The sequence below is a fragment of the Rhinopithecus roxellana genome, chromosome 16 (assembly GCF_007565055.1).
Source record: "Rhinopithecus roxellana isolate Shanxi Qingling chromosome 16, ASM756505v1, whole genome shotgun sequence".
Lineage (NCBI taxonomy): Eukaryota > Metazoa > Chordata > Mammalia > Primates > Cercopithecidae > Rhinopithecus > Rhinopithecus roxellana.
This window is the reverse complement of record NC_044564.1, coordinates 84399455-84420719: the sequence shown is the minus strand read 5'-3', so window position 1 is coordinate 84420719 and position 21265 is coordinate 84399455. Positions and strand designations below refer to the sequence as shown.

Genomic DNA, 21265 nt, shown 5'->3' with positions numbered 1-21265 from the left:
TTGGGAGGCCGAGACAGGCGGATCACGAGGTCAGGAGATCGAGACCATCCTGGCTAATACGGTGAAACCCTGTCTCTACTTAAAAATACAAAAAACTAGCCGGGCGACGAGGCGGGCGCCTGTAGTCCCAGCTACTCGGGAGGCTGAGGCAGGAGAATGGCGTAAACCCGGGAGGCGGAGCTTGCAGTGAGCTGAGATGCGGCCACTGCACTCCAGCCTGGGTGGCAGAGCAAGACTCCGTCTCAAAAAAAAAAAAAAAAAAAGTATGAATGCATCCATGCAATTTTGCTAGATATTAAGCTACTTTTTTCACTATTTCTGTACAGATGGAGGGACAGATGAGACAGCTGCCTGGGGCACTTCAGCAGTTACTGGCACAGCTGGGATTTGAACTTGGATGTTAACTATTTTCATACACTCTCTAGGTCATTCCAAGGTGGTAGAGGCAAGCAAATAATTTCGTATCTGGACAGCATATTCACTGAAACACTTATGCTTATCCTTCCTGCTCCCAGCATACAAGTTCTTCCTTAGCAAAACCTCCAGTCCTCTAATTTAGCATACTTTCGTCTAATCTGTCACTTTCCCCAGGACTCACAACTAAGAGTACTCCTTGTCCCCACCCCGTAATAATCTGGTCGGGTATAGCGGAGGTGAGCGGAGAGAGAATTGGAGGTGGAAAGCTTTGCGCATGCCCGGACACTTAGGACTCTGGGGCCCCTGCAGAGGCAGGACCAGGATGTGACGTAATAACCGAGCGCCGCGCCCTGTGTTCCCGCAAGGTCGCTTTGCAGAGCGGGAGGGAGTTTAAGTAACTAGTCCCTATCTCGAGGGTGGGTCGTGTCTTTTTGCCTTGGTACCAGCGGAGACATGACGGGGTATACTCCGGATGAGAAACTGCGGCTGCAACAGCTGCGAGAGCTGAGAAGGCGATGGCTGAAGGATCAGGAGCTGAGCCCTCGGGAGCCGGTGCTGCCCCCACAGAAGATGTGGCCTATGGAGAAGTTCTGGAATAAGTTTTTGGAGAATAAATCTCCTTGGAGGAAAACGGTGAGTGACAGACCTCCCCGGTCCCCCCTCAACACACCCCACCGCGGCCGGCAGCCCGGACACTGAGCGTCCGCTCCCTACAGCCACACCAAGGACTGATAACCGCTCCGTGCTGGGAAACACTGGCCAGTCCCGGGAGGCAGGAGTCCGGGAATATGTATGGCTTTGAGAGAATCATGCCTTTTATTGTCAAGTACAGTGAGACGGGGGCGAATTTTAATACTTAGGTTTTCCAGGACGCTGCACATTTGGTTCTCTTTTGACTGTAGAAATCTTCCCTCAGAGTAATAGCCAAGGACTCGCTAGAATTAAAATTCTGTGATTTAAGTATTTGAGGACACTTGTCTAACTTTTAAGTGTGACGTTCTAGAGATCAAGTAACACAGTATACAACTACCAGAGGGCACAGCTAGCCCCTAGCTGATAGTACAGCCCCATGTGATCCCCGTAAAAGACAGGGTCCTGTTGGTATGCCTTGTGAGTCACATTCAAGAGCTACCTTTCTAAACTACCGTTCTGTACTTTTAACACAGTGTTTCGTTAAAAAATGACATTTTGGACTTTGAAGAAAATCACTCATTCAAGAAATTTATTTTCAAGGCCTATGGGCATTTTCTTGAGGTCTGTTATGGGTGATAAACATCTCAGAATTGCTTTCAGTTACCTACAACACTTACTGATAATAGTAGTAATAATAGTAAGTAACACCTGGGTGCTTGCTGTGTGCTTGGCACTCTACTGAGGGTTTTACAAGTGTTACTTCATTTCTTTATTCCTGCAAGGTAGATATTCCTAATTCTCACTTTAAATGTGAAGAAACTGAGGCCTACAAAGATTCAGTGATTTGCCGGTGGTCAGGGAGCTAGGAATTGAAGGAGTTCATATTGAAATCAACATGTACCTATTTCTTACTGTGCTACAAAGTCTAGTGCAATAGAATTGTTGAAAATTTTTTCTGAGAAAGTAGTATTGGATATTTATTTATGGTGGTAAAATTCAACTCTTCTCTCACCCTTTGTATCTCTGACATTATCAGGATATTGGCAGTCACTGATTTAAGTTGACATCCCATCCGTCAGCCAGTGATAAAAGGAAGTAAATAAATTATCATGTGTTGAAATTCACCTTACCTTACTTTGATTTATTCTTTTATAATCATATCTGTTATACTTCTTAGATTCTTGATTGTCCCTTCCTTAAATGGATAAGTGTTTTTTAATCAAATTGGAGGACATGGGAAAGTTCCATTTTTACTTCTTTTTTAAAATAGTGTTGCAGAGGGCATTTTGGAGTGAGTTTGGGACACCCATCTTAGTATGTAAAATGTCCTTTTTCCAGCATTGGTGTTGTCAAGGTTTTCTGCCTTATACCTAAAATAATGTGAGTGCCATTGATCGATAAATAAGGGAGATGACTATACCTGAAAAATTATGTAGGTTTGATTACTCTGGTTAAATACATTAAAATTATTATTTCATTATTTTGCTCTATTTTATCTTTAACAAACTTATAAGGGTATTTTTTAAAGTCTTTTAAAAATCTATAAATGCTTTGCTATAGTCTTGCAAAATACTACTTAAGCATTTTGGTCTGGACTTTGTAGGTATCTTCTAGTGGACTCTGCATTTACTAAGAATATTTGAGTAGATGAGGTTACCTACAGACTATAAGAAAATACGTACCATATAGAGTTTTGTAAAATAATGACATCGTTACATCATTGATGCCTTTTGTTCTGCCATAAATATGAAAAATGGGATATGTTTATTTTGTGTACGTGTTTTTTCCCCCCAGGTCCATGGGGTATACCAAAAGAGTATCTTTATTTTCACTCATCTACTTGTACCTGCCTGGATTATTCATTATTACATGAAGTATCATGTGTCTGTAAGTATGTCCTTTTCAGAATTTATTTTTATATTGTCCAAAATTATTTTCTATGTGGATATCTTACCCTACTTAGTGGAAATAATCTGCCACTTATAAATGGATTTTGAAGTACTTTGAATTCTCTTAGGTAAAAGGTTTAATGAAAGTTATATAATTGGGTATAGTTTTTAAAAAAATATTGTGACTATACTAGTTTACAATTTGAAATGGATTTCCTCATAGAAATTGGTATTTAAGAGATAAGAACGTAGTGAGCTAATAATACTAGGGTAAATTTGGGGTCATGAATAGGAAGGGAGAAAAGAATTTCTGCTCCTTTTTAAAAACCTATATCTGGTATAAGATAAAAATTCAAAATAGACAAAGCTTATCTTTGTCATCATCCCATTTGTTTCCTTCATTTTATCTGGTTCTTCACAACTTTTATTTATTTAGAACTCAGGATGTCCAGATGCCTGCACTTTTTCACTGATACAGATCTTGCATGGGCTGATTGAACTGAGCCAGTCGTGGTATTTTAAATGCTCAGTCTGGTGCAGGGTGTTGGATCCCAGGCAGAATGAGAAGGGCATGCATTTTGGGAAGTGGCATGGCAGAGGGAGCAGTGGAGTGTTGGAACACAAAAGAGTGAGGAGGGCATTCCAAGAGAGGGGTGTTAGATCCTGAGTGGGTTGCAGGGGAGAAGGTTGAGCACATCTGTTTGGGGAGCAACAGTGGCAACAACCTAGTATAGGATATTAGTACCTGAGCAGAGGGAGGAGAACATCTGGAAGAAGGATGGTATGAGGCAGTGAGGCAAGTGGTAACTTAGAGTAAGATGTCAGAACCTGAATGAGGTGAGGCAGGTATTCATGCTGGGATGTGGTTGTGGTGACAGGAGATGGGTTATATATAGGGAGATTGATCAAATACAGGCATACCTCAGAGATACTACAGAATTGGTTCTAGACCACTGCAGTTCCAAAAGTATTCTTTGGTTCTAGACCACCAAAATGAGTTACACAAATTTTTTGGCTTTCTAGTGCATATAAAAGTTATGTTTACACTGTGCTGTAGTCTAAGTGTGTAATAGCAGTATGTGTAAAAGAACAATGTATATGCTTTAATTTAAAAATACTTTATTGCTGGGCCATGTGCGGTGGCTCCCACCTGTAGCCCTAGCACTTTGAGAGACCAAGGCAGGAAGATTGCTTGAGGCCAGAAGTTTGACCAGCCTGGGCAACATAGTGAGACTCCATCTCTACAAAAAAAAAAAAAAAAAAAAAAAAATAGCTGGATGTGGTGGTCCACACCTGTAATCCCAGCTACTCAAGAGGCTGAGATAGGATTCCTTGAGCCCAGGAGGTCAAGGCTACAATAAACTGTGATTGCACCACTGCACTCCAGCCTAGGTGCCAGGGTGATATCCTGCCTTAAAAAAGCAGGCCGGGCACGGTGGCTCACACCTGTAATCCCAGCACTTTGCAAGGCCGAGGTGGGTAGATCACGAGGTCAAGAGATAGAGACCATCCTGGCCAACATGGTGAAACCCCACCTCTACTAAAAATTAAAAAAAATTAGCTAGGCATGGTGGCGCGTGCCTGTAGCCCCAGCTACTCAGGAGATTGAGGCAGAAGAATCACTTGACCCTGGGAGGCAGAGGTTGCAGTGAGCTGAGATTGTGCCTTTGCACTCCAGCCTGGCGACAGAGCGAGACTCCCTCTAAAAAAAAAAAAAAAGAAAAAAAAACTTCATTGCTAAAAAATGCTAACGGTCATCTGAGTATGATCTTTTTGCTAGTGGAAGGTCTTGCTTCGATGTTGATAACTGCTGACTGATCAGGGTGATAGTTGTTGCAGGCTGGAGTGGCTGTGGCAATTTCTTAGTGTAAGACAACAGGTTGGACACAGTGGCTCACGCCTGTAATCCCACCACTTTGGGAGGCCAAGGCAGGTAGATCACGAGGTGAGGAGTTCAAGACCAGCCTGGCCAAGATGGTGAAACCCTGTCTCTACTAAAAATACAAAAATTAGCTGGGCGTAGCGGTGGGTGCCTATAATCCCAGCTACTCGGGAGGCTGAGGCAGGAGAATCGCTTAAACCGGGGAGGCGGAGGTTGCAGTGAGCTGAGGTTGCACCACTGCACTCCAGCCTGGGCAACAGAGCAAGACTCCGTCTCCAAAAAAAAAAAAAATTATATATATATTTATATTTGACAATACTGAGGTTTGCCACATCTATTGACTTTTATTTTCATGAAAGATATCTCTGTAGCATGAGATGCTGTTTGATAGCATTTTACCCACAGTAGAACTTTTGGAGTCAGGCCTTTGAAACCATGCCGCTGCTTTATCAACTAAATTTATGTAATATTTGAAATCTTTTGTTGTCATTTCAACAATATTCATAGCATCTTCACCTGGAGCAGATTCCATCTCAAGAAACCACTTTGTTTGCTCATCCAAAAGGAGCAACTTCTCATCTATCAAGCTTTATCATGTGATTGAGGCACTTCAGTCACATCTTCAGGCTCCACTTCTAATTCTAGTTCTTTTGCTATATCCACTACATTGAGAGTTCCTTCCAGCACCGAAGTCTTGAACCCCTCAAAGTCATCCACAAGAGTTGAAATCAACTTCTTCCAAACTCTTGTTCATGTTGATACTTTGACCTCCTCCTATTAATCACGAATCTTCTTAATGGCATATAGGATGGTAAATTCTTTCCCAGAAGATTTTCCATTTACTTTGCTTGATCCATCAGAGGAATCACTATCTTTTTTTTTTTTTTTCTTTTTGAAACAAGGTCTTGCTGTGTCACCCAGGCTGGAGTGCAGTGGTGCCATCTTGGCTCACAGCAGCCTCCGCCTCCCAGGTTCAAGCAGTTCTCCTGCCTCAGCCTACCAAGTAGCTTTTGATATAAAGTGAGAAACATGCAGCTTTTCCTTTTATTTGAACAGTTGGAGGTCATTATAGTATTATTAGTTGGCCTAATTTCAATATTGTTGTGTCTCAGGGAATAGGACGGTCCAAGGAGAGGGAGAGAGGTGGGGAATGACCAGTTGGTGGAACAGTCACAACACACAACATTTACTGATTAAATTCACTATCTTATATGGGTGTGATCTGTGTTGCCCCTAAAATTTATAGTAGTAACATCAAGAATCACTGAGTGCAGATTACCATAACAAATACTAATATAACAATAATGACAAAGTTTGAAGCCAGGTGCGGTGGCTCACACCTGTAATCCCAGTACTTTGGGAGGCTGAGGCGGGCAAATCAGCTGAGGTCAGGAGTTCGAGATCAGCCTGGCCAACGTGGTGAAACCCCATCTCTACTGAAAATACAAAAATTAGCCGGATGTGGTGGTGCACGTCTGTAGTCCCAGCCATTCGGGAGGTTGAGGCAGGAGAATACCTTGAACCTGGGAGAATGAGGTTGCAATGAGCCAAGATCCTGCCACTGCACTCCAGCCTGGGTGACAGAGTGAGACTCCATCTGAAAAAGTTTCAAATATTGGGAGAATTACCAAAATATTGCACAGAGATGGGAAGTGAACACATGCTCTTAGAAAAATGGCACTGAGTTTCCGGGATTGGGGCCCGGCCCATGCCAGCTTTGCAGAGCACACCTGGTGTAGACCCCAGCGGCCGGGGCCAGGACCGGCTTGAGCAGCTGGCCAGCAGGTGCCGCTCCCTGCAGGGCCCAGAGGCCTTGAGGACATCTGCAGTGCTCCAGAAGCCCAAGACCGTGACGCTGCGGGCCCTGTGCAGCTGGAGGAAGTTTGGCGTGGCGAGCAGGAGCTGCAGGGAGGTGCTGCGCAAGGGCTGCCTCCACTTCCAGCTCCCTGAGCACGGCTCCCGGCTGTGCCTGTACGAGGATGGCACGGAGTTGACTGAAGACTACTTCCCCAGCGTCCTCGACAATGCTGAGCTCGTGCTGCTCACCTCGGGCCAGGCCTGGCAGGGATATGTGAGTGACATCGGGCGCTTCCTTAGTGCTTTTCGCGAGGCACACGCTTGGCTCATCCAGGCCGCCCGACAGCTACTGTGTGATGAGCAGGCCACGCAGAGGCAGAGGCTGCTGGCCGACCTCCTGTACAACGTCAGCCAGAACATCATAGCCGACACCTGGGCTGAGGACCTGCTGTGGTTTGAAGGCTTGGAGTCCCAATTTTGGAATAAGTCTGGCTGAGATACAGCTGTGAGAGCCAGATCCAGAGTTACCTGAGAGAGGTGAGCTCCTGCTCCTCCATGGTGGGTGCAGAGGTTCAGGAGGAATTCCTGCAGATCCTCCGCTCCATATGCCAGAAGCTCTAGTCTGTGCAGTGCAACGGCATCTACTTCAACAGAGGAGCCAAGGGTGGCAGCTGTCTCTGCACACCGGAAGGCTAGTTCTCCTGCCAGAGTCCCTTTGACGTGGATGGCTGCTTGTCGAGATACTCCATCAACCCCTACAGTAACAGGGAGAGCAGGATCCTCTTCAGCACCAGGAACCTGGATCAGAACCTGGATCACGTAATAGCAGAGACGTACCATCATTCCTACACTGGGTGGAAGCAATTAAAGAACAAGACGGAAGAGAAGTGGACTAGGAATATTTTTATGGCCTGCTTTTTACGTCAGAGAACGTAAAATTAGTGCACATTATCTCCCATAAGAAAACCATCCAAGACCAGCTATGACCTGAACAGAATCTACAAACCCGAGACAAGGTTGAAGAGGAAGTGGCCTGTGCGAAAGTGCCAGTGACACGTACACACCACATTCTCGTCTTTGCTCGAGGCCTGACGTGGGCATAATTTTAACAGGTGCCTTTTTTTTTTGTCCAGTAGCTCCTGGAAAAAAACCTTAAAAAATATTTCCAGCAAATCTGATTTCAGTACATTTCTGAATCGTTGTTTGTTTTTTGTAGATGTAGTTTCACTTTTGTTGCCCAGGCTGGAGTGTAGTGGTGCGATCTCAGCTCACTGCAACCTCCGCCTCCCGGGTTCAAGTGATTCTCCTGCCTCAGCCTCCCAAGTAGCTGGGATTACAGGCATGTGCCACCATGCCTGGCTAATTTTTGTGTTTTTAGTAGAGACAGGGTTTCACCATGTGGGTCAGGCTGGTCTTGAACTCCTGACCTCAGATGATCCACTTGCCTTGGCCTCCTAAAGTGCTGGGATTACAGGTGTGAGCCTCTGTGCCTGGCCTGAATCATTTTTTATACCTTCTGACAGCCCAAGTTCCAGAGGACAGCTTTGGGGTACTCACTGGACGTATTGTGAGTTGTCAGTAGGGATAAGAATTGTCCTGAGCTCAGGAATTCTTCTGTTCTCTGCTTTTACCAATATTTGGTTTGCTCATGTGGTGTGGTCACTATACTAAAACGGTGTTATGGCTGAAGTTAACCACTCTTGTTTGAGGGACAAGTTGTTTATGCATCAGCTGTCTCTTGGGTCTCCATTTCCATGGCACATGGGCAACTCTATCCTTTTTGACTCTTCTAAATGCCCAAAAGAGAGGTGTCGTGCTTTGGGGTTAAGATGTTTGTACTCCATAAAGAACATACAAGGACGTTCACTGCTGGCCTTTTTTTTTTTTTTTTTTTTTTTTTTAGACAGGGTCTCACTGTGTCTCGTAGCTGAAGTTGCAGTGGCACAATCTCAGCTGCCTGCAACCTCTGCCTCCAGGGTTCAAGCGATTCTCCTGCCTCAGCCTCCCAACTACCTGGGATTATAGGTGTCCACCACCATAGCTGGCTAATTTTTGTATTTTTAGTAGAGGTGGGCTTTTGCCCTGTTGGCCACACTGGTCTCGAACTCCTGACCTCAGGTGATCTGCCCGTTTTGGCCTCCCACAGTGCGGGATTACAAGCGTGAGCCACTGCACCTGGCCTGCTGAATTGTTTATAATGGCAAAAAGTAGGAAACCTCCCAATGTCTATGAGTAGGGCCATAGCTATTATGTCGAACTACATGAAACTGCCGTTTTTCTAGGCCAAAAATGGGGAGTGATCATTAACTTCATGATTCAACCTGATACGTTTACATAGTGCTAACTATGTTGCAGTTTCAAGCTTTTATGAAGAAAGTGTTTCTATGTAGAAACTGGAAGCTGTTCAGTGCAAGGCAGCTGAACCCTGCTCCTGCTCCATTTGTCATAGTTACTGTCATCTCAGATAATATGGAGCTCATGTCAGCAGTGCAAGTGGTGGGTGCACAGAGACAATCTGGAAGTAAACATGCTGATCTGAACAGCAGTAATCCTGGGGGACATGAGGGTGGGACTGAATTACAGAGGACTCATTTTCTTTTCTTTTTTTTTTTTTTGAGACGGAGTCTCGCTCTGTCACCCAGGCTGGAGTGCAGTGGCCGGATCTCAGCTCACTGCAAGCTCCGCCTCCCGGGTTTACGCCATTCTCCTGTCTCAGCCTCCGGAGTAGCTGGGACCACAGACGCCCGCCACCTCGCCCGGCTAGTTTTTTGTATTTTTTAGTAGAGATGGGGTTTCACCGTGTTAGCCAGGATGGTCTTGATCTCCCGACCTCGTGATCCACCCGTCTCGGCCTCCCAAAGTGCTGGGATTACAGGCTTGAGCCACCGCGCCCGGCCATGGACTCATTTTCTAAATCATGTATTTTATGATACTTGAATTTTTTTGAAATGGGCATTTATTTTATAACATGTTATAATGCACTTTTTTAAAAAAGTCATTTTGTAATATTTGAATTTTTACATTTGTTGTATAATCGAGAAAAGCAATAAAGATTTTTGAGAAAAAAAGAAAAATGGCACTGATAGAGTTGCTTGTCTCGGGGTTACTAAAACCTTCTGTTTATAAGAAAACACAACATATGTGAAGTGCAGTAAAGCAAAGTGCAATAAGGTGAGGTATGCCTGTGAGTACATATGTTGATGATAAAGGGACCCAGGATTCTCACTGCCAGAAAAGGGAGTTATATATGTGAAAAGCTTGTGGTGGTGGAATGGAATTGGAAGTACTGGTGTGAACTCATGGTTTTTAAAATGTATTGATAGACCTAGAAATAGATATAGATGTAAATGTGGATGTGTGTGTATCTGCATGTACATATTCTCTAGTTCTGTTCACTGAGAAGGCCTGGAAACATTGCCACTCCTTAGTAATAAGCACACTTAGAAGCCAGGTCTTATTTTCTAAATACAGATATCCACTGAAAGGACCCAGAGCTCAGAGCAATGGCCGATTCCAGGGCGGGAGGAGAGAAAGTATAAGATGAACTTGGAACATATTATTGTGCCAGAAAGTAAAGAAGTGCTGAAAGAATGATGAGAACGTATTTCAAAGGACACAGAATCAGTTTGCAAGCACTCCTACTAGGGCAATTTGAGCATCAAAATAAATAATGAGAGTAACAGATGATAGTCACCTGAGTAAAATGAAAATCCATGAGTGTAAACTGATATAAATAAGTGAAATAATAAATGGGTAGAAAAGAAAGCTTTTTGATGCAATAATTTGCTGAATGATAGAAAAATTACCATTTGAGAATCATCATAGTAATATTTAATTCAGCTAAGGAACATCAAAAGATGCTAACATTAGTCTGGGCACAGTGGCTAACACCTGTAATCCCACCACTTTGGGAGGCTGAGGTGGGAGGACCACTTGAGGCCAAGAGTTTGAGATCAACCTGGGCAACATAATGAGACCCCATCCCCATCCCTAAAAAAAAAAAAAGAAAAAGAGCCGAGTAGTCCCAGCTCTTCAGGAGGCTGAGGCAGGAGGATCGCTTGAGCCCAGGATGTGGAGCCTGCAATGAGCTACGATTGTGCTGCCCACTGTACTCCATCCACCCTGGGTGACACAGTGAGACTCCCATCTCAATCAAAAAGAGAAAACTCAAAAAAAAAAGGATGCTAATACTAAGTGTAAAGTACTTATCCTCAAAGTACTTATTTGTTACAAAGGGGGAAAGAGTGTCTTTGTAGTAGAGAAATCTGGCAGATGCCACCTTAGTCAAGGCGTCTGACATTATCGATAATGGGGCAAACTGAAATTGTGTGTTACTTGATAGGCTGAAATAAGAACACAGCATTACTTTTGTGATGTTCCTGCCAAAGGTGCATAACCTGAATATAATTTATTGATTAAATTCACATGAGGAAACAGAAGATTAAACCCAAACAGAGGGGCTATTCTGTATCATTATAGGCATTATACCTTCAGAAATGTCAAGAACGTGAATGTTAAAGAACAGCTTTAATATTATTCCAGTTTGAGGAAGAATAAAGAGGTATGCCACCTAAATGCAATTCTTCATTAATAGCCATAATTGCATAATCTGTAAGAACAGTGATGGTGTTGGCAGTCAGAATTTTAAAGAGCCTATGCAATCAATGGAGAACATGTCATGTAAGGGGATTTTCTGGCAAGTCCAAACAATTATTGAGACAGTTGGGAAAATCTGAATGGATTTTTTTAGACCAGGTAGAGACAGTAATGTATGAGTGCTAATTTCCTGATCTTGATAGTTGTATTGTAATTATTTTAAGAATACTGTCTTTGTAGGAAGTACACTAGTGTAATAAACTAGTCAGCAATTTACTATAAAGTGATTCAAGGAAAAAATTCTTTTTTTTCATTCTTGCAGCCTTATGTAAGTTTAAAATTACTTCAGAGTAAGGACAGAAGTTAAGGACTGCCTAACAAATTATAGCTAATGCAATGGATATTGGCTTTTCTGTTAGCCTATTGACAGGAGAGTGAAACAACCAAAATTTTGGGGGGTTTTCAAAACACTCCTGCCCCCAACATGACTTATTCTCTCTGATTGTGTTCTCTGTTGATTGTGTAGGCTCTTTAAAATTCTGATTGCTGACATCTTTGTTCTGTGTAATAAGCAGATTAAGCCCCTTGATTAACAAATACGGAGTGCCTAGCATGTCCTCTTCCTTTATTGCTATAGAAAGAATATACAAGACCAAATTCCTGATCTCAAAGACTTTATAGTAAAGTTGGAAGATAGGTATAATTTGGGAAAGAGCATGGAGGAAAAAAGTTAATTCCTGTTAGAAGCAAAGATATGGAGTCAGTAATGAACATGGCCATATGTACTTAAGACTGAGGAGCTGACTAGAATGGAAGGTCTTGTTGACTAGGTAGTCTGGAACCAATTTCTGGAAGGTCTTGAAAGTTAGATAGATGAAGTCGAACTGCATGTGATAGACAATGGGAAGCTTTCCATTTTTTTAATGGGAGAGTGACTTGAATGTGATACATTGAGGAAAATGAAGAAAAACATTGAAACATAGGGTGAATTGAAGGGAAGAAAGTTCTGACAGCAGGGCAGATCAGCTGGAGGCCGCTGGATTTTAGTAGATGTCAGTTGAGAATCTGGTTAGGGTGAAGATAGCAGGGATGAAGAAGAATAAAGCCAGAGACACTTTTAAAGGAGGAAACACCTGAAGATGGTGGTTGATTAAGCTGGGGATAAAACCAAAGTTCACAGTCATTTATCACTGTAAAATCTCTAGCCTTGGAAATTATAAGTAGGGTATTGGAAGGGAGGGCTTTCCGATGATAGGATAGAAGTGAATTTTTTTAGGCCGGGTGCTGTGGCTCATGCCTATAATCTAGCACTTTGGGAGGCTGAGGCGGGTGGATTGCTTGAGCTCAGGAGTTCGAGACCAGCCTGGGCAACATAGCGAAACCTCGTCTCTACTAATAGTAAATACAAAAAATTGGCTGGGCTTGGTGGCGTGTGCCTGTGATCCCAGCTACTCAGGAGGCTGAGGCAGAAGTTGCAGTGAGTCGAGATCGGGCCACTGCGCTCTCTAGCCTGGGCGATATAACGAGACTCCGTCTCAAAAAAAAAAAAAGTGAATTTTTTAGGAGCATCTGCTGCCATGGCAGTTTTGGAGATGTCCAAGTGGACATGGCCTGTCTTATGTGTTACAAACATGAGATTATTAGTTCTAAGAGGAATTACAGTTGGGTTAGGGGATTTTCACATTACAAACCAACACAAACTCTCTCTACAGCCATTGAAAAGGGCTAACAATTTATCTCTCTAAGGGTCAGAGAATAGTTTAGATTTCTGTTGTTGATGGGCTTAAAAAAACTTTATGTTCATAAAAAGGCTACTTCATTTCATTATACATCTGTTATGTTTTCACTATTTTGGCATGTAAGACCCTAGAGAAGAAAATATATTACTTTCTGTCAGTGAAAGTTTAACATCCAAGAGTGATTTTTATGTGCAGAAAGAACTGGTTACAGTGACTTGAAATACAGATTAATATTCAGTTCTTTATATAAAACATAATTTTTTCCTAATTCTTTAAATTCAGTTTTAAAGTTCTATTAAACTATGCATCTAGTAAAATAATAATCTCCTTTGTTTTTACCATCTTTGGATTAATTGAAGTTGAACTCTTCTGAAACAATTCCATTTACAAACATAGCCAAATTCTCTTAAATATTTTCAATTGTATTTATACATTTTGTGTGTTCAATTTTATTTTAAAGTATTTATATGGTAAGTTTATGATTCTAAGAAGTAATTTTTTTCAACCTGAAATCACAAATCTAAATCAATTATGCATTATACCTAGAATCCTAAACCTAATTTTTTAAAACCTCTGTTAGCCAGATTATCTTATACATTACAAACTCTAACCAACAGAATGTATGGAATGTACCAGTGTTTTCAGAACTTTTAAAAGTTGACACATTCACTTATTTATACTCTGGGTTTAACTTCCTTTATCATATCTAAATGTAACTACATTTTTCTGGGATCGAAAAGACATTTCTAGGAGAAGTAAATTTAACAAGCTGCAGTTACTAGGTTGGCAATTCAGTAGTTATGTGGTTCCTTATCTGAGGGTTCACACTTCCAGGTGATTTTTCCTGAGCCATAGATGGACATATTTAGTTAAACATTTTGTGTCAGTACAGGTCCCAAAGCCACTCACTTACCTTACTTTTTCTCGATTTGAGTAGGTAAAAGATTGCATCTTCAGTAAGATTGCAACCAGTTTGCTTCAGCTCACTCCTTTGTTGCCTAATTGAATTCTGCATCTCTCGGATGACTTTTCAGTGTCTTTTTGCCTTTTGGCACGTAAAGACATTTTAAAGTCCTCACATTGTATTCTGAATTTCTCTCATGTTCCAGTTCTCTATGCTTTATATCATGCCAATAATCTTTTAAATTTTGAGCAGTGGTATCTTGTGCAGATGTATATGCATTAAAAGTACATGTATTCAACAATTACTTATGTAGTACCTCTTATGTGCAAGGCACTGTTTTAAACACCAGGATACAGCAGTGAACAGAGCAGATTGAGTCCCTCCCCTCATGAAATGTTCAGTTTTAGAGACTGGTAATAAATATATAAACAAAGAGGTATATTATGTATAGGAGAACAAGTCTATAAAAGAAGAATTAAGCAGGGTAAAAACTAGAGACTGATAGCGCTTGCTATTTTAATTAGGCCTCTCTGAGGGAGTGATCTTTGAAGACAAACATAAATGAAATGAGGATACAGGCCAAGCAGTATTTAGGAGAAGAACATTTCAGGTAGAGGAATCTTGAAGTACAAAGGCCTTGAGGCACAAGCAGGCTTGACTGAATTGGCCTCCTAGGAAGGGAGCCACTGTGGCTGTAGTACAGTGAGTGAAGGAGAAAAGACTGGCTTTTTCTCTAAGAATTATGAAACTTTGAGCAGAGTGACCTATCTTAAAAGAATCAGTTTACTCTGCCTTGAAGTGTGGAGAATAGACTTTTCATTTGCATAGGAGGGCACAAGTGGAAGCAGAGTGGCTAGTAGGTGCTGTGTGGTAGTTGAGGTGAAAATATGATAAGGCTTGGACAAGGCTGGTGATGAGAACCAGTTGGATTCAGGGTATATTCTCAGGATAGAATCAACAGGCTCTGCTGAGGAGTCAAGGTTTCTGGCTTTCATAACTGGGGGAATAAAAGTGCCATTTACTGAGATGGGGGACATGGGGAGGAGCAGTTTGGGGATGGGAGAAGTTAAGTGTCAGACCTGGTTAAGTTTGAGATACCTATTTGATAGCTAAGTAGAGATGTTGAGTAAACAGTTGGATATGTGAATTCGGAGTTCTGTGAAAGTTTGGAGCTTAAGTTAAAATTTGGGGTATGACCTATTTCTTATTTTCAGAAGAAACTCTTAACACCATAATTAATACAGAGTTAACTTTTATTACAGGAAAAACCATATGGCATAGTTGAAAGGAAGGCCAGAATATTCCCTGTAAGTCTTAAAACTTCTGATTTTTCTTTTGTTTATTGTTTTTCTCTCTCCTTTTCCTCCCCTTCCAAGCAATTATTAGATTAAAATGTTTGTTCCTTCTCACTTTCAGTTTAAGTCCCTGTTTTGTGTGTTCTTGTTAAAAAAAAAAAAAAAAAAAAAAAAAAAGGAAGAAATAGCATAAGGTAACAATTACAGTTCAAATGGGAAGTGAGCACATTTATTTTCAACCTGGCTGTAAAACGTGTTTTGTGACCTTGATGGTCCTAAAGGGAGTTGAAAGTACCCAAAGTTTTTCACTGTGTCCTGTTTCATGTTGGGTAAAGAGCTTAGGGCACGAGCCTAAGCAAACATCCATGCATGGTGACAGCAACTGAATTTCTGTTATTAATTCAAAACTCTCATGTCCTATGGCTTTGTACTTCATTTTCAAGATTTGACCTTAATTTGTCCATCTGTGAATTTAACATCCACTAGTGGGTGTTTTAAATTTTATACTATGGGCTGGGTGCAGTGGCTTACGCCTATAATCCCAGCACTTTGGGAGTCCGAGGCGGGTGGATCATGAGGTCAGGAGATTGAGACCATCTTGGCTAACACGGTGAGACCCCGTCTCTACTAAAAATACAAAAAATTAGCTGGGCGTGGTGGTGGGCGCCTGTAGTCCCAGCTGCTCGGGAGGCTGAGGCAGGAGAATGGTGTGAACCCAGGAGGCGGAACTTACAGTGAGCCGAGATCACACCACTGCACTCCAGCATGGGCGACCGAGCAAGACTCTGTCTCAAAAAAAAAAAAAAAAAAAAAAAAATTTTATACTATGAATGTGTGAGCTATAGTACTAATTTGAAATGAATTATTTTACCATTAAAAGATGACTCAGTAGTTGGTATTTTTACTAGCCGTTTGTGAGGCTATTATTTAGCATAGTAGAATACATACTATGTTCTTGTCTATTTCTAGTCACAGATGATGAATGATCATAACTCAAAATTCCTTAATTTAAATAACAAAACTTAGTGTGATTCTTGCTTTAATCGAATGACTTAGTCACAGTAATCATTATCTGTTGCAACAAGGGAATTTTAGGAAGGGCCACCAAAACTGGCCAACTGTCCCAGTTGGAACGCTGCTTTAGAAAATAGCTGGGGGGTGGCCAGGCACGGTGGCTCATGCCTGTAATCCCAGCACTTTGGGAGGCTGAGGTGGGTGGATCACGAGGTCAGGAGTTCAAGACCAGCCTGGCCAACATGGTGAAACCCCATCTCTATTAAAAATACAAAAATTACCGTGCGTGGTGGCGGGTGCCTGTAATCACAGCTACTGGGGAGGCTGAGGCAGGAGAATTACTTGAAACTGGAAGGCGGAGGTTGCAGTGAGCCGAGATCGTGCCACTGCACTCCAGCCTGGGAAACAAGAGTGAAACTCCATTGCAAAAAAAAAAAAAAAAAAAGTAGGGGGGTATCAGGGGCTTACGCCTGTAATTACAGCACTATGGGAAGCGGAGGTGGGTGGATCCCTTGAAGCTAGGAGTTCAAGACCAGCCTGGCCAACATGGTGAAACATCATCTCTACTGAAAAAAAAAATACAAAAATAAGCCAGGTGTGGTGGTGCACGCCTGTAATCCCAGCTACCTGGAGGCTGAGGCACAAGAATTGCTTGAACCTGGAAGGCGGAAGTTGCAGTGTGCGGAGATTGTGCCACTATACTCCAGCCTGGGTCACAGAATGAGACTCTGTCTCGGGGGAAAAAAAAAAAAAAAAAAGAAGAAGTAGGGGCTGGGCATGGTGGCTCACACCTGTAATCCCAGCACTTTGAGAGGCAGAGGCAGGTGGGTCACCTGAGGTCAGGATTTTGAGACCAGCCTGGCCAACATGGTGAAACTCCATCTCTACTATTAATAAAAATACAAAAATTAGCTGGGCATGGTGGTGCATGCCTGTAATCCTAGCTACTGGGGAGGCTGAGGCACAAGAATCGCCTGAACCTGGGAGGCACAGGTTGCAGTGAGCCAAGATTGTGCCACTGCACTCCAGCCTGAGCGACAGAGCACCCTGCCTCAAAAAAAAAAAGGGGGGGGGGGGATTTCTCCTTTTGTTTTATTGTGTAACACTGATGTGTGTTATAGCCTAGATAGTCTCAAAATAGGAAATTATCTTGCTGGTTTTACCAGTTGGGCGATTTATATTTATTTAGTCTTCCATTTATTCCATTTAAATGTTAATTTATTTTGCCATTACTGTTCAAAGGAAAAGGAGAGCTCTATTCAGAAGACCATATCAGGGATCCTGTAGCATTTCTCATATTTCTGTATTTTTTGCCACTGTGGTTCTTTCCTGTTTCTGTGCCATGACCCCTTTGAGGAACTGAAGAACGCTCATTGTATGTATGTTTAGAATAGGACAAGTAATAACAAACTTCCAAATCCCAGTGGCTTAACAAAACAGAGGTTTATTTCTTGTTGACATCACAGAATACTGTGGATCAGGTGATCCTCCTCAATCCAATAGCTGTGCCTCTCGAATATGAGGTTCCAAGATCGTGATAGAGAGGGCAGGATGTCTCGGGATGATTTTTAGGGTCTAAGCTTAGAAGTAGCTCACATCACTTCTGCTCAAATTCTGTTAGCTAAAACTCACTGTCATCTTCCCAAATATTATCTGTGTGCTCTTTGCTATTTCCCAGGCCCCTGTTCATGGAGTTTCTGCTACATTCCATATTTCTAGTCACCAAACAGCTTTTTGCTTCTTTCTTTACCCATGCATAACACACTTAGTCCCTCTCCTTAGGGAGAAATCCCCAAGTCCCATTCCATCACTGCACTCGGCCTCAAATCCATGATCTCCAGATGATGTACAGTAGTATGTCAGGTTTAGACATGACTTCTGTTGATCTGAGGATCAGTGAACTAAGACAGGTTAACTATATCCTTGTCCCCCAACCACAGCCATTGTTCAGTGGTATAATTTGGATAGCATAGTAGTCACTGATTCTCAGCAATTCTGAAATCTCATTCCTAACCCCTATGTGTGAGAAATTACTTGAATGGGCACTGATTTTGTTTTCTTGAAAGAACACCTTTGTCCGTAGTTCTTCCTGGTTCCTGGCTCTGTCCAGGGGGTTTGTTCTTTTCATTATCTACCGAGACCACATCTAAGTGGTACTGGGAAGCATGCCCTCCTTAGGTGCTGTATGGGCTTCAAAATCTGCCACCTGCTTGCAGGAGGTTGAATGCCAGAGGTGGTTTTAATTTCAGACATTCTGGCAGGATTTTGTAAACTATATGTTTGGTTTCTTTGTCCAACCATTTCCCTTAACATTTGGAAGCATGAAAAGAAAAATATTTGGTAGGCATCTAATGTGTTTACTTCTAGTCAGTTTCTCATGCCAGTATCTGTTTTTCCTATACATAGTTACCAGCTTCTCTCATTTCTTTGTCCTTATGCATCTGCCTCTCTCACCTCATTGGCAGCTATGTGGAGGCCATCTGAGGCAGACTGGGTCAAAGGCTACCTTCATTTTTTTTTTTTTTTGAGACAGTCTTGCTCTGTCGTCCAGGCTGGAGTGCAGTGGCCGGATCTCAGCTCACTGCAAGCTCCGCCTCCCGGGTTTATGCCATTCTCCCGCCTCAGCCTCCCAAGTAGCTGGGACTACAGGCGTCCGCCACCTCACCCAGCTAGATTTTTGTATTTTTTAGTAGAGACGGGGTTTCACCATGTTAGCCAGGATGGTCTTGATCTCCTGATCTCATGATCCGCCCGTCTCGGCCTCCCAAAGTGCTGGGATTACAGGCTTGAGCCACCGCGCCTGGCCAGGCTATCTTCATTTTAAACTGATCTTTGCCATAGTGCTGTGTCCCTCTGTTTGAATTTTATTGGGCTTCTGTTGCTTAGATCTCTTGTGTTAACTTACTGTTTAGGAATTCTGAAGTAGTCTGATTTTCCACTACCACAAGGTCCTGATTTTTTATTTATTTTTAAGATAGAGGGTCCCACTCTTACCCAGCCTGGTTTTGAACTCTAGGCCTCAAGCAGTCCTCCTGCCTTGGACTCTCAAAGTGCTGGGATTACAGGCATGAGCCACCATGACTGGCCCGAATTTTTAGATTTTATTAACTTTTTTTTTTTTTTTTTTGGTCAGGAACAGAAAGTCACCAGTGTGGACCAAAGGTGTTCTCTCTTCCTTTCCATTTTTATGTCTCCTCTCAAATCAGCCACTTTTTGCCTGAGCTCATGCTTCTTAAAGTACATTCCCAAGGCAGTCAATAGGATCCAAACACATACTATAAACTTTTTTTCTAGCTACTTCTTTTAGAACCTCAAGTTCATTAGGCAGTCTGCTTCCAAGTTATAGGACATATTTTGCTAAATAGTTTGCCACTGCCTTTTGTTTCCATTTTTATCTTTGCTACCAGACTGCTAAGCCAGTGCCCTATAGCTTGATTTTTATTACAGCAGCATTAGTGCCACTTCAAGGCACTGATTTCTGTTGGGATAATGCTAGCTATGAAAACAAATTGTTGCCCAAATGTATAATGGCTTAAACATAATATATTTTTTCATTGGATTATAATCCTGAGCAGTACTGGTCAGGGAATGGCAGGGATTGGGGTGGGGATGGAGACAGTTCTACTCTTCCCAGTCATTCAGGGACTGGCAGGCTAATAGAATCTGTTATCTTAAACACATGGCTGAAACTGAAATTGAATAATCTTTTTTTTTTTTTTTTTTTTTTTGAGATAGAGCCTCGCTCTGCCGCCCAGGCTGGAGTGCAGTGGCTGGATCTCAGCTCACTTCAGCTCACTGCAAGCTCCACCTCCCGGGTTCACGCCATTCTCCTGCCTCAGCCTCCCGAGTAGCTGGGACTACAGGCGCCCGCCACCACGCCCGGCTAGTTTTTTGTATTTTTTTAGTAGAGACGGGGTTTCACCGTGTTAGCCAGGATAGTCTCGATCTCCTGACCTCGTGATCCACCCGTCTCGGCCTCCCAAAGTGCTGGGATTACAGGCTTGAGCCACCGCGCCCGGCCGAAATTGAATAATCTTAAAACTATACAGCTTGTCAGTGGAGGTCCCAAGATTCTTACCACTTGGTTCTGGCTTCAAAGCCCATGCCTTTTTGCCCACACACTATATCAAGAATTCAAAAGACACCTGGACCAGTTACCTAGCAAAAGTTTGTATTCTGTATTCAATATGTAAGCCAATCAGAAAACTGGTGATTGCTTAACACATTCAGTTGCTGGGGGTACATTACCTCCTTATCTGCAACTGCAGATGTTTCCTTGCAACTTGTTTCTGGGGCCTCCATTTATTGGGGCCATACAAAATAAAAGATTCTCCCTTTATCCCTTAGAGAACACAATTTTCGTGCCCTTTTCAATTATTTTGTTTCTGAGTGAAAATTTCCCTATTATTTCACTGTACCTGAAGATTTTGAATACTGATTGTTCAGATTTAGACAGCTTCTACTTTGTCTAGGGTCCTTTTAAAGGGAATGCCAGAACTCAAGTACATTTTCCATGAGATGTGATAAACATGGAACAGAATAGAACTATCACCTCTGTAGACTTAAGATTTTTCTGCTAACTATCTTTGTTTTCCTAGGGTGATACAATTCTGGAGACTGGAGAAGTAATTCCACCGATGAAAGAATTTCCTGATCAACATCATTAAAGATTATGTAAAAACTTAAAAGGCTTATGAGCCTAAATTTGTTCCTATATTACCATATTTACTGAATTTTCTGGAAAAGTAACTTTAATAAAGTTTAATCTCAGAAATTGTCATATTTCTTTTCCAGCATTGTACAATTTGAGACTCTTTGAGTAATTTAACAATAAGTAAAAAGTGGACATGCTAAAAAAAATATGAGAGACCACCTACTTTTTCTGGTCATTCTTGACTTGGAAAACAGGGTATGGAAAAGTAGTTACGTGTTAGTTTTTTTTTTTTTTTCTTATACAGTACTTACTCTAATTTGGTATCAGGGTATGCAACAGTGAATTATCGCAGTAAACAAATATAAGAACAGAAATTCCATGCACTTTTGTTTTAAGGAAATCTTTCTGGCTGGGCGCGGTGGCTCATGCCTGTAATCCCAGGGAG

General features: G+C 42.2%; 1 protein-coding gene and 1 pseudogene across 2 annotated transcripts; both read left to right on the top strand.

The window, feature by feature from the left end:
* The first annotated feature begins 590 nt into the window (after positions 1–590).
* On the top strand, positions 591–21021 carry NDUFB6 (NADH:ubiquinone oxidoreductase subunit B6). Of its 2 annotated transcripts, XM_010354443.1 has the most exons (4): positions 591–1050; positions 2845–2937; positions 15120–15164; positions 20765–21021. In XM_010354443.1, the coding sequence occupies exons 1-4, from the start codon at positions 871–873 to the stop codon at positions 20831–20833; spliced, it is 387 nt and encodes a 128-aa protein (XP_010352745.1). In that variant the 5' UTR covers positions 591–870; the 3' UTR covers positions 20834–21021. The 2 variants fall into 2 exon arrangements, with proteins under 2 accessions (XP_010352745.1, XP_010352746.1); XM_010354444.2 differs by lacking the exon at positions 15120–15164 and having other exon boundaries at positions 747–1050; positions 20765–20940.
* On the top strand, positions 6359–7922 carry LOC104655063 (annotated as a pseudogene).
* Positions 21022–21265: the final 244 nt, after the last annotated feature.

Coding starts and splice junctions, on each gene's coding strand:
- NDUFB6 (XM_010354443.1), top strand. CDS start 871: ATGACGGGGTATACTCCGGATGAGAAACTGCGGCTGCAACAGCTGCGA. Junction 1,051..2,844: donor AATCTCCTTGGAGGAAAACG/GTGAGTGACAGA, acceptor TTTTCCCCCCAG/GTCCATGGGGTATACCAAAA. Junction 15,165..20,764: donor GGAAGGCCAGAATATTCCCT/GTAAGTCTTAAA, acceptor TTGTTTTCCTAG/GGTGATACAATTCTGGAGAC.